This window comes from Cynoglossus semilaevis, chromosome 5, assembly GCF_000523025.1.
Source record: "Cynoglossus semilaevis isolate Cse_v1.0 chromosome 5, Cse_v1.0, whole genome shotgun sequence".
NCBI lineage: Eukaryota > Metazoa > Chordata > Actinopteri > Pleuronectiformes > Cynoglossidae > Cynoglossus > Cynoglossus semilaevis.
Genome location: NC_024311.1, coordinates 17,022,395 through 17,033,332, shown reverse-complemented (window position 1 = coordinate 17,033,332; position 10,938 = coordinate 17,022,395). Strand labels below are relative to the sequence as shown.

Here is a 10,938-nt window from a genome sequence, read left to right as displayed (position 1 = left end):
CATCAATCACAGGGAAATCAGCAAATGTGTAAAAAGAGGTGAAGCATGAAAAAAATCATTCTAATCACAATGTAAAGAACATGCAGAGTTCCACGTTCCTTCTTGTTCTCCAGCATTCAAAGGGCAACATGACAGACATTCAGGGACAGAATCTCAGAACAACAACAACAACAACAATTATAATAACAAAGGAACAGTCCTTATATGGAAGCGGGGGGCGGCCGCTGGACGTACGAGGTTAGAGAAGAAGAGCACAGTGCAGCAGTCCCACAGGTCAGTAGGCTGGGGGGGGTCGGTGGGGGGTGGTAGGAAGACACCGTGGTCCCTCTTCTCCTCCACCTTCCACCTTTGCAGCTGCGCTCACCTGCGTGTCGCTCCACCCTCCTCTCGTCAAGGAACTAAAAACCTCCCCTCTTCCGCTCCACCTCCTCACAAGTAGAGCTCCTTGGCTCGGATGTGCTGCAGCTTCTCCCTCAGCATGCGGAAGGAGGGCCGCAGCACGGAGTCCAGGGTCCAGCACTGCTTCATCAGGTCGTAGACCACAGGCGGGCAGCCGTCCGGGGCGTCCATCTTGTAGCCTTTCTCCACCCGTGGCACCACTTCCTTCAGCGGCTGAGGCACAGAAACAGAGGAACGTTCACTGCCGACTCACGACACCCCAGGTAAAGGTCATCAATCACAGGGAAATCAGCAAATGTGTAAAAAGAGGTGAAGCATGAAAAAAATCATTCTAATCACAATGTAAAGAACATGCAGAGTTCCACGTTCCTTCTTGTTCTCCAGCATTCAAAGGGCAACATGTCGAATTAAATACAGGGACAGAATCTCAGAACAACAGCAACAACAACAATTATAATTGTTCTCCAGCATTCAAAGGGCAACATGACAGACATTCAGGGACAGAATCTCAGAACAACAACAACAACAACAACAACAACAACAATTATAATAACAAAGGAACGAAGCCTGCCACCTGCTGGTGCACATACATGATCAGTAATCCACAGATATCTTGACATATTAAAGTACTTCAAGTACTCACAATTCTAGGGTAAGGCACACGCCCAAAGGAGTAGATCTCCCAAAGTAAGATCCCATAACTCCAAACGTCTGATTTGGTAGAAAACCTCTGTTGGAGCAGAAGAAGAAGAAGAAGAAGAGGAGGAAGAAGAGTAAGTAAGGGTTGTCCTTACCAATATGACCAGTAGTATTTTCATTTGTGATACACAGCAGTAGTGACAATACTTTTATGGGTTAGATTTTGAAAAATATGCACTGAACTGGAGGGCAGTGTTATGTACGGGAGGAAACCAAGCAAGAAAATTTCATCAGTTTTATTTAAAAAAAACCAAAATATTCTGTATGAAACCAAAAGTCTTCAAACTGACAGTGACGTCACAGACAATATAATAATAAAACTAAGGATAAAATAAATATGTAAAAATATAAAGAGGAAAACAATTTCTTTTGCATAGTTAAACACAACCAGCTGAACAGAAAGTGATTTTAGAGCAATAATTCATTTCAATAAAAACACTGTCTTGTGTTTTACAGTGAAGTGTCTTTAACCTGAGAACCACGGTGTCACTGTTTCAATAACTTTCTGATGTGAACTCATCTCTGAACTCTGCTGTTAAACAGAGAACAGACTTTAGTGTTTTGGTAAATTGTTTGTATAAAAGAATCTTAGAGAAAGCAAGGTACAAAGGCTGAAGCCCCCGTCCCCGTCCTTGTCCCTATACTATTCCTTCTGTCTCTACACACTGTCCCCGTCTCACCTTCTCTCTCAGTGCCTCAGGCGAGGTCCATTTGACGGGCAGCTTGGCGGTGTCCTGTATGGAGGACGCCTCTTTGGTCAGACCAAAGTCGCTGACTTTAGCGATGTTGTCGTCGGACACCAGCACGTTTCGAGCTGCCAGGTCCCTGTGGACGAAGTTGTTGGCTTCCAGATACTCCATGGCTTCACACACGTCACTGTCAGAGAGAAAAGAGGGTCGGGACGGATGAGGACAGAGGGAGTGAGACAAGTGGACGGAGCGTGGTTAAAAACAGTCCATCTGCAAATTCATTCTCCCAGTTAGCTCCAAGACGGGCGTCTCAGTGAACGCACAAAGAATAACAATGGCTCTGATTGCCATTGTATGATCACGTGTCAACAAAACTGTCAGTCAGTGACGCACACGCAGATTTAGACGCACGGTGAAAGACGGCGGTGACTCACTTTAACTTGAACGCGTCACATTTGCTGAATTAAAAATCAATAAAAGCGACACTTTGAGCCCCTCGACTTAAGGACGTTGCAGCTGGTTATTGAGGCAAACAAGCGGCACGCTGATTGCCTGTATGAACAAATGGACGTCTTTATGTCTCCAGACGAGTGTGTTGACACTGTTGCTATAAAAATGCATCTAAATCCCCTCGAATAAAGAGCCGCGGAGATGGTGCACGGCTGATTGAACATCTGGTATTTGTACGGGGCTCAAACGGTGATGAAGATGACTCACAGGGAGAACTTGAGGAGGCAGTCTCCGCCCAGCACCGTCCGTCCTCGAGAACGCAGATAGTCCACCAGGCTGCCCTGTGGCACAGGTCAGAAAACAGGAGTTTAAAAAAAAGGAGGAGGAGATATTTTTGTGTTTTATTTATTTTTGTTTTGAAAAAAACTATTACCTTAAACTAATATATTTTTCTACTGAATGATGTTGATACATATACATATACATTTCTCTCAGACAAAATGAAGCCACCCACCTTGGCCATATACTCTGTGACGATGTAAAGACTCCCCCGCTCCTCAACAATCACCCCCAGCAGCTGCACCAGGTTGTTGTGCCTCAGTTGTCTGCACACAAACACAAACAGAAACCTGTGGATCATCTGCAGGAGGACGCTCAGGGAGAGGCAGTGTCAGAGGACAAAAAGACAATGACAGAAGACACTGTGTTTCACACAGAGACAGCTTTATTTATTGGGACGCAGCGAAGGACGACAGAGAAACTTACGTCATAACTGAGGCTTCTGCGATGAAAGCCTGCGCCGTGGCGTCGTTTTTGATACACTTGACCGCCACCTTGGTCCCTCTGTAGTCTCCCACAGGTCAGAAAACAGGAGTTTAACACAGGGTCAGGTCTCAGGTTGGTCTGATGTGTTCTTTTTTTTCACCGCCAACTTTGATCTTAATCTTAGTCCTTAGACTAAATCATACCTTAGTTTTATAGAACTAGAATTAGAACTGATTAAATTAGGCCGAGGAAATGAACGTCCTGGACGTGTGACACTGAAGTAATGTGGTTAACCACAAAAAAAAAAAAAAATCTTACCTCCAAACTCCCCTTTGCCAATGATCTGGATCAATTTCAGCTCCTTCCTGTTCAAGGCCCAGCCGCCTGGGGGGTGGGGGGATGACAGCAGAACATGAACCTCAGTAACCTCATTAACACCAATACTACACCGACAAATACCTCCACGACTCATTAATGCTATTAGGACTGACATGATGATGATGATGATGATGATGATGATGAAGCTCTATTAGAAAGGCAGTGAATGCACATTTCCAAACACTGCGTGTGCGTGTAACTGTATATGACACGGTTGTGAGACGAACACAAGGCGCCGCGTTTGCGCCCGTGTTACTGTAGAGGGGTGTAATGAGCTCTTACTCCTGGAGAACTCGTCCTGCGCCGCCACCGTTCCCTCCATCAGTTTGGGTTTGATCAGCCGGGTGCAGAGGCCGTCAGCGTCTTTGGTGTAATGCTGCAGAGGAAGAGGAGGAGGGAAACAAACAGATGAAGAATTAAAAAGAAAAAAAACCCAAAAACCTATATTTTGGGATGCATACATTTTGGTTTCGTTGACAATAAAGTAACGAAGTCTAGACGTTTTATACATGTCTGGAACAGAGAAGTGTTGCTGAAGCTATAAATAGTTTATAAAAAGTGAAGTGAAAGAGAAAATAAAAACCGTATCCACCACAGGATGTCTGAGTACAGTATGGACGCAGTACACACATTCACCAGAATAAAGAAGGACATAAATATCCAACACAGTCACATGCTTTCAAAAGACGGACGTAACACAAAAAGAAGACAGTTTCGTTGTCAATCACTGAAAAAAAAAAGAGCATTTTTAGGCTGACTGATAAAAACTGACTGAAAAAGTATATTTTATATTAGTATATTTTCCAGATAACCAGCTAAACAGAAGTCTTTAAATCCTATAAATTGGGATTCAAACCATTTTTCTTTGACAGTTAAAGTGTCATCCTGGATTTAAGTGTTAAAGTTAATTCCACGCCACTTTGGGGTTTACTTTGGGGAACCTTCACTGTGGGAACCAGCAGCAGGAAGTGTGTGTGTGGGTGTGAGAGAGGCCAGTGTATTTGACCTTTCACCCCTAGAATCTAGAAGAATCTAAACAAAACCAAAATCAATACTTTCACAGGCTAACATTACACAGGCCTGTAGACAGAATGAGATCAATTTATCACCATCTCATAATTATTTCAGTAAAAAACATAAAATGAATCATAAACCTTTACAGATTTTACAGATAGATTTTTATAGACTTATAGTGATTAACGAAATGTGTTTTGGACCCGAGGATGACTTTAAAGAACCTCAATGTTTGCAGCTGGGTGTAAGTTACTTCAATAGCCACCAGGGAGCAGCATGGTGACAATTTATCATTTATCGGCGCTGAGTCTGACAAATGAAACAAAACATATCAAATAAAAACTAAAACTAAAAAACGTTCTCAGCGCTTTTCAACGGTGAAAAAAATAAATGTATTTTTCTATGAGTTTAATTTAATGCATAATAATTATAAATTATAGATGCATATTTCAAAGGTGAAGATTAAATTATTCATATATGTAGAGGAGTGTAATCACGTGTGTATAACGTTACAAACGTCAGACCAAAACATTCACTTTTCCAGTGGGAAGTCGTCACACACTATATATATATGTATAAATATATGTGCGTGGTGTGTGTGTGTGTGTGTGTGTGTGTGTGTATGGAGACTGAAGCCTGTGGTGGAGCAGTAGAAGAGCGAACAAGCCAGAAAAAGACACAAGAATGTGAGGAATCCTTTCCTAAGCTATGAGAGAGAGAGAAAGAAGGGGGTGAGGCAGAGAGGGCCGGGGGGGGCAGACACAGAGAGAGAGAGTAGTTACAATATGCCAGTTATACAGGACTACAGGCAAAAGAAAGGAACAAGGAAAAGAAACAAGGAGGATGGATGGTTGAGGAAGGAAGTGAAGGCAGATCTGTTCCTCAGGGCTGAGAGAGGGAGGGAGGAGAGAGAGAGAGAGGGAGGGATAAGAAGGGAGAGTGAGATTGATGGGTGGCTGGAGATAAGAAGAATGCAGCAGGCATGTGGATGCTCTTGTTGCCAGTTGGCACTTTGTGCCAGATCTACTTCCAACTCCCTCAGAGGCCCAGAGATGAGGTCCAATTAAAAGTGTGACGGCTGCCAATACAGCTCATCTCTTAATCTGAGAGGACGACCCTCTACCCTCCCACCGTGTGTGTCCCCCCCCCCCAGAGCCCTTCGCTGTGATATCCCAACTACATGTCCCCTCCTGCCCCACTCCCGTACTGTGCCAATCAACTTTCAGATAACAGAGAGGGACAGGATCAGAGAGAGTGATGAAAAAACAAACAAAACAAAACAAAAAAAAACTGAACATGAACTTGGACGTCATGTAATAAGACTACAGTAACAGTGAAGGATTCTCTACACACACATGGGTGTAAATATGAGGGTGAAGGTTCCAAGACAAAGTCAGCACCAGTTCTGCTTCTTTGGCTCATTAACAATAATTTAAGTTTTTAGTTTCTGATAAAGTTTTTTATTTATTTTAAGTCTGATCTTGCTTTTGATCATTTTGTTGTGTTGGAAAAAAAAACTTTTCACATGTGAGCCACTCTTCAGTGGACTACAGCTGCTGTGTACTGAACATGCCTGCAGGTGGCGCCCTCACCTCCACCAGCTGCATGAGATTCTCAAAGTACTCCTCCTCGTCAATGGTCAGTTTTCCGTTGTGGTAGATGATACGGTAGTGCTCCACCTTGCCGTCGCAGCTGACGCACAAGGTGTAATCTCCAGGATAGTTGGTGCTCTCCCTCACCAGGAACAGGCCCGTCTCCGGGGGGTTCAGGAGCCGCTCCGCCTGCTCTCGGGTTATTTTCCCGTGAAACCACCTGCGGAGGCAGCGAGGGGAGGAAAAAAAAAAAAAAAAAACAACCAAGTCTTAGAACATTTTTTTTTGAAAAACTTTCTTTTGAAATAATTTGAGAAAAAAAAAGTTTTGAAAAAAAAAAATTTTAGGAATTTTTTTTAAAGAATTTGAGAAAAAAAGTTTTCAAAAAAAATTTTTTTTTGAAAATTTTTTGAAGAAATTTCTTCTTAAAAACAATGTTTTGAAGGATTTCTTGAAAACAAATTTTCATATAAATTTTAGAATTTTTTTTCAAAAACCGTCTTAGAAAATTTTTTTTTTAAATAATTTGAGAAAAAAAAAGTTTTAGGAAAAAATGTATTGTTGACAATTCTGATCACAAACATTGATGATTATTCCTAATATTTCCACAGATGCACAGTGACTATTTAGATTTTTTGTTTTTTTTGTTTTACACTTGTAAAGGTAGAAATTCTTGTCCTAAAACAATGACCAAACCACAGATCAGAATGATGACGTCACTTCTGTTCATCTGCTGTGTACCTGTACTAAGAATAACGCACCATGTATCCCATCAATCTTTGTCACCGCTGGTATGAGATGCTGCCCACAGGCTCCGTGGAGCCCTCCATCCTGGCTGCTGGATGCTTCTACAGTGGGAGCCTTGTGGAAGAGCAGCTTAATATGGCCAGAGTTGATTAGATCAGTGCAGAGAGCTTCCGCGCCGGACGGCAGCTCTTTAGCCCTAACTGATGGTGGGGAGAAAGTGCCGATAATGATTGGTTGGCCCAGAGATGCGCATTATTCTGAGAGGACACAGTGGTGCTTCAGTTCCTGGAAATGTCTGGAAGTTTTGAGGAATCAGATCACACTGAAAAAATGTGGTAAACAACTTGGTGGAGACAACAACGGAAGAGGAAGTAGGACAGCATGCCTTGAGCATCACAGCTCTCTGGGGTCGTGCAGGCGGAATCTGATGGGGATGTCTGCCACACGGGGGCAGCAGAGAGCCAGACAGGCTGCTGGAAACAAGGGAGGTTGGGATTTGCATGGAGCTATGAGTATCAGTCAGTCGAGTGCAGGCATTGGGACAAAAGGCCACAACGGAACCCTTATGTGACCCAAGGGAGAGGGCGAGGTCTCTCCTGTGACATCTGTTAGTTGTTTACAACAAAAAGAAACAATTGCCCCGGGGGTACGGTAGATGCCACCACAGGAACAATATAAAATGTCACTACGCTGCCAGGGGAAGTAACGCTGGCATTAGTGTTTTCAGGAAGCAGTTCTAAACATACGTTTAGCTTAAAGGTCAGAGCAGCGTGACCTGTAATCAGTGGATTTTGGAGTCAAAACAAACAAACAAACAAGACCGAACTAAGACGGTATTTTTTTTAACAGATGGATTTACTGACATTTTACGCTGAACGAATGATTATTAATTGTGTAACCCAAACCTGATATCATGATATACCGGGGACCTGACGTCTTGGTTTATGAACGAATGATTATTAATTGTGTAACCAAAACCTGATATCATGATATACATCTTAGTTTAAACCAACAGGTCACAACCAACATTTTTTGGACGGATACCGCCACCTACTGCACTGGAGTGTGTAGTCTCATGCGTTGACCCCTGACTTTTTGAGATAACGTAGCTGACTCCTTATGCCTTAATGTGTGATTCATTTTTTTATTTCAACTTATTCAAATTGTCAGGCATCATGAATTGATTGTAAACTGATTTATGAGGCGTTGCTGGTTCTTAAATTCGCACATTTTCGTTTTAAGCTCTAATTTCCCCATTCAGTGTTGTCAGTAAATGTAACTGCTTTGATTCAAATCTGACTTCCTTTTTTTTTTTTAAAGTACCCATAAACTCTTAACACCTTTATTAATAAAGTGTGAAATGTAACAGCTGCCTTTTTGCTGCTGGACTTTCTGTTTCACTTCATTTGCATCAAAACTTTGTTTTACATTTTTATTTCCTCCTTCTTTGAAAGAGCAGCAAAGTCAAAGCTACAACACGGTGCACACAGCTGCTGCGGTGCCGCGTGACGGTCAGGTGTCATGGAGTTCAGGCACAGTAAAAAGACAAAGACCACAAGAGATGGAAGTCCCCCTTTGGAGAAATGTGGTCCAAACTACAGGCCAAAACGTTTTGTCTTGATGTACGTCAATTTAAACATTCACACGAATGTCAGAAAACGCATCACGACATGTATCGATACAGCGACTGTGAATCTTTGTGAACTTACGGCATAAGACTGAGTTTCCCTCCCGACTTGACTCCTTCTCTTTTCTGGACATAGTTAGCCGGGATGGTGCCCTCTTTGCCCACCGCGTTCTTCGCCTTGTACCAGTTCGGATCCTGGAATAGAAAATGCACGACAGCGCAGCCTTGAGTTGTACGCTGTAATTTGAGCGTAAATCAAAGTCATTATGAGGAGAAAAAAACCTCAAGGTCGTAACGCAGAGATAAGACAGCGGTGTTAGAAACCAAGGTCGTAACGCAGAGATAAGACAGCGGCGTTAGAAACCAGCGGTCGTCTCCAGACGACATCAGATCCGTGCAGTGCGTGAGCTGCTGCAAACACTGGTGGCTGATGCATTAAAGCAGCGCTGGAGTCAGAGTGCCTCCAGCTAGAAAGGAACCCCACTGAGTGCTGCCACAGAGTCATTTATCACGCGGCTATCCCTGCGTTTCAACCGGGCCACTCTGATTGTTAGCCGCTGACTGCTGAGATATTTATTAGACAGCCAGCGTTGGGGGGTTAGACGGTAATTTTCTTCTAGAAAGCCACTTTGGTTTAAGTTGCTAAAGAGATCAATCAACCTGATGATTGAGCTAATAACTGAATCTGCTCAATGACGGACCTGTTCGCCAAAACTGCTCCATTTCAGCTTTTACTCTGGACGTGAAGATTGATATTATTACACAAGCTTCTGAGACAAATTTAGTCGTTCTGATCTTTTAACTGGATTGTGCAAATTAATTTCAGCAGAATTGTAATTAGTAATATACAATATCAGAGTCTTTGATGGATGAACCCCCTTCGTCTCATCCCATTTAAAAAAAAATCAGAGCCCTCACCCTGGTGACTCCGATGATGGTCAGTACGTCTCCTTTACAGAAGGGCAGGTCCTGGTCATTGGCCGTCTGGAAGTTGTATTTGGCTACACACTCTGTGCCAGATGACCACGGTGCCTGTGTTCACCAGGACAAAGAGAACAATCTGTTAATGACAGAGACAACCTGGGGGGGGCAAGAAAAAGATGGCCGAACAACGACTGTGGATAGAAGTAGATCCAGAGTCCTGAGGAAGAGTCTTTAAAAAAAAGTTGAAGAAAACTCCAATGTCTGACGTGGAAATAATGGTCCTGAGGAAGAGTCTTTAAAAAAAAAAGGGAGTTGAAGAAAACTCCAATGTCTGATGTGGAAATAACGTATGAATTATTACTTTTTGTTGTATATATTTTGTATGTCATTTTCACTCTGTTATAAACCCAAACAGCAGAGCCGTTGAGGCTCAGTGCAGATGAACAGTATGATGGAGCTGTGTGCTGCTGCTGCTGGATCAAATCTGCCAAAACACAAGTACGACATTCATTTTCCTGACATTACTGAGTTCATTCTGGAGTTCATGATTGAGAGCCTCGGCCACTGCTGACTCAGATGGTTTGGAGATACAAAGAAACCTGGTTTCTACACAGTTATTCATTTCCACTTGTGGTCACTTGAACTCCATAAGAAAACACTGGGGGTTTTTTTTTTCCCCGAAAGAATCAAAGGGCCTTTAAACTATCACAGAGAGACTGAACGGTTCCAGACTTTTCTGTGAGGATCTTTTAGGAAGTTTCCCACGAACAGGAATTCAGTGACCAATGAAAGTACAGAGAATTATTGAAGTGAAACTTATGGACATACAGTGGGTCAGGGGACAGAGCAGCTTATTGATGCCACACTTACATGGATCCCAGACATGTTGAGGGGATGTGGGCAGCAGGTGTCCTTGGGCAGGTAGCGGTCACTGTTCAGCTTGTACCATTAGAGCTGTGACAGAAAAGACAGACGTTAGACAACGGAAACTTCCCTCTCAGATGCTGTAATCTTACACTTTAAAAAACTTTGATACAGAAGTACACAGAGAAATCTGACACACACACACACAAAGTGAAAACAACATGCAAACATGTCATCTTGCTGTAAGGCTATAGCACCAACCACTCTTCCCACGTGTGGCCAGAACTTCCTGTATTTGAACAAATCAAACGTTCAAACTAAAATACTCGCTAAACCTCAGTGTAGCTTCTTGAATTTACTGTCGACTCAGCATTTTAAGGTCATCAACAAAAAACCAAAAAGCGCTAAATTAATTCTGACTCCGTAGAAGCCGGTCTGCCAGTGTTTTTTGTGATTTGTTATGACTTGCAGTCACGCTGAATGTTGGAAATGATGTGGCTGTAAATGAGCAGAAGGCATCGCTGTGTCATACGCCAAGTCTGTACAGTCCAGCCACTGTGCTTCTGCAGCCAATTACTAATCTCTTAAAAATGACCTTGATCCAGTGACAAGGAGGAGAGAGGGAGAAGAAAAGCGAGGAGCAGAGACAGGAGGACAGACGGAGAGAGAGAGAGAGAGAGAGAGCATGAAGAGACTAAGATTTGAGACCATGATGATGTGTTTTTATTTTTTTATTTCCATGTGCAGCTGGGTACATGTGCGGTAGAAAGTGTGTATAATTATGTCCAGG

General features: G+C 42.9%; 1 protein-coding gene across 1 annotated transcript in view; it reads right to left on the bottom strand.

The window, feature by feature from the left end:
* Positions 1-237: 237 nt before the first annotated feature.
* cskl (c-src tyrosine kinase-like) overlaps positions 238-10,938 on the bottom strand; it is a 31,671-nt gene continuing 20,970 nt past the window's right edge. Inside the window, 12 exon segments of the mRNA XM_008310829.3 lie at positions 238-612; positions 1,043-1,129; positions 1,779-1,974; positions 2,505-2,578; positions 2,752-2,842; positions 3,003-3,129; positions 3,321-3,386; positions 3,663-3,756; positions 5,987-6,206; positions 8,443-8,555; positions 9,279-9,392; positions 10,155-10,238. Of these exon segments, the coding sequence (XP_008309051.1) occupies positions 430-612; positions 1,043-1,129; positions 1,779-1,974; positions 2,505-2,578; positions 2,752-2,842; positions 3,003-3,129; positions 3,321-3,386; positions 3,663-3,756; positions 5,987-6,206; positions 8,443-8,555; positions 9,279-9,392; positions 10,155-10,169 (1,380 nt within the window). The 5' untranslated portion in view covers positions 10,170-10,238 and the 3' untranslated portion in view covers positions 238-429.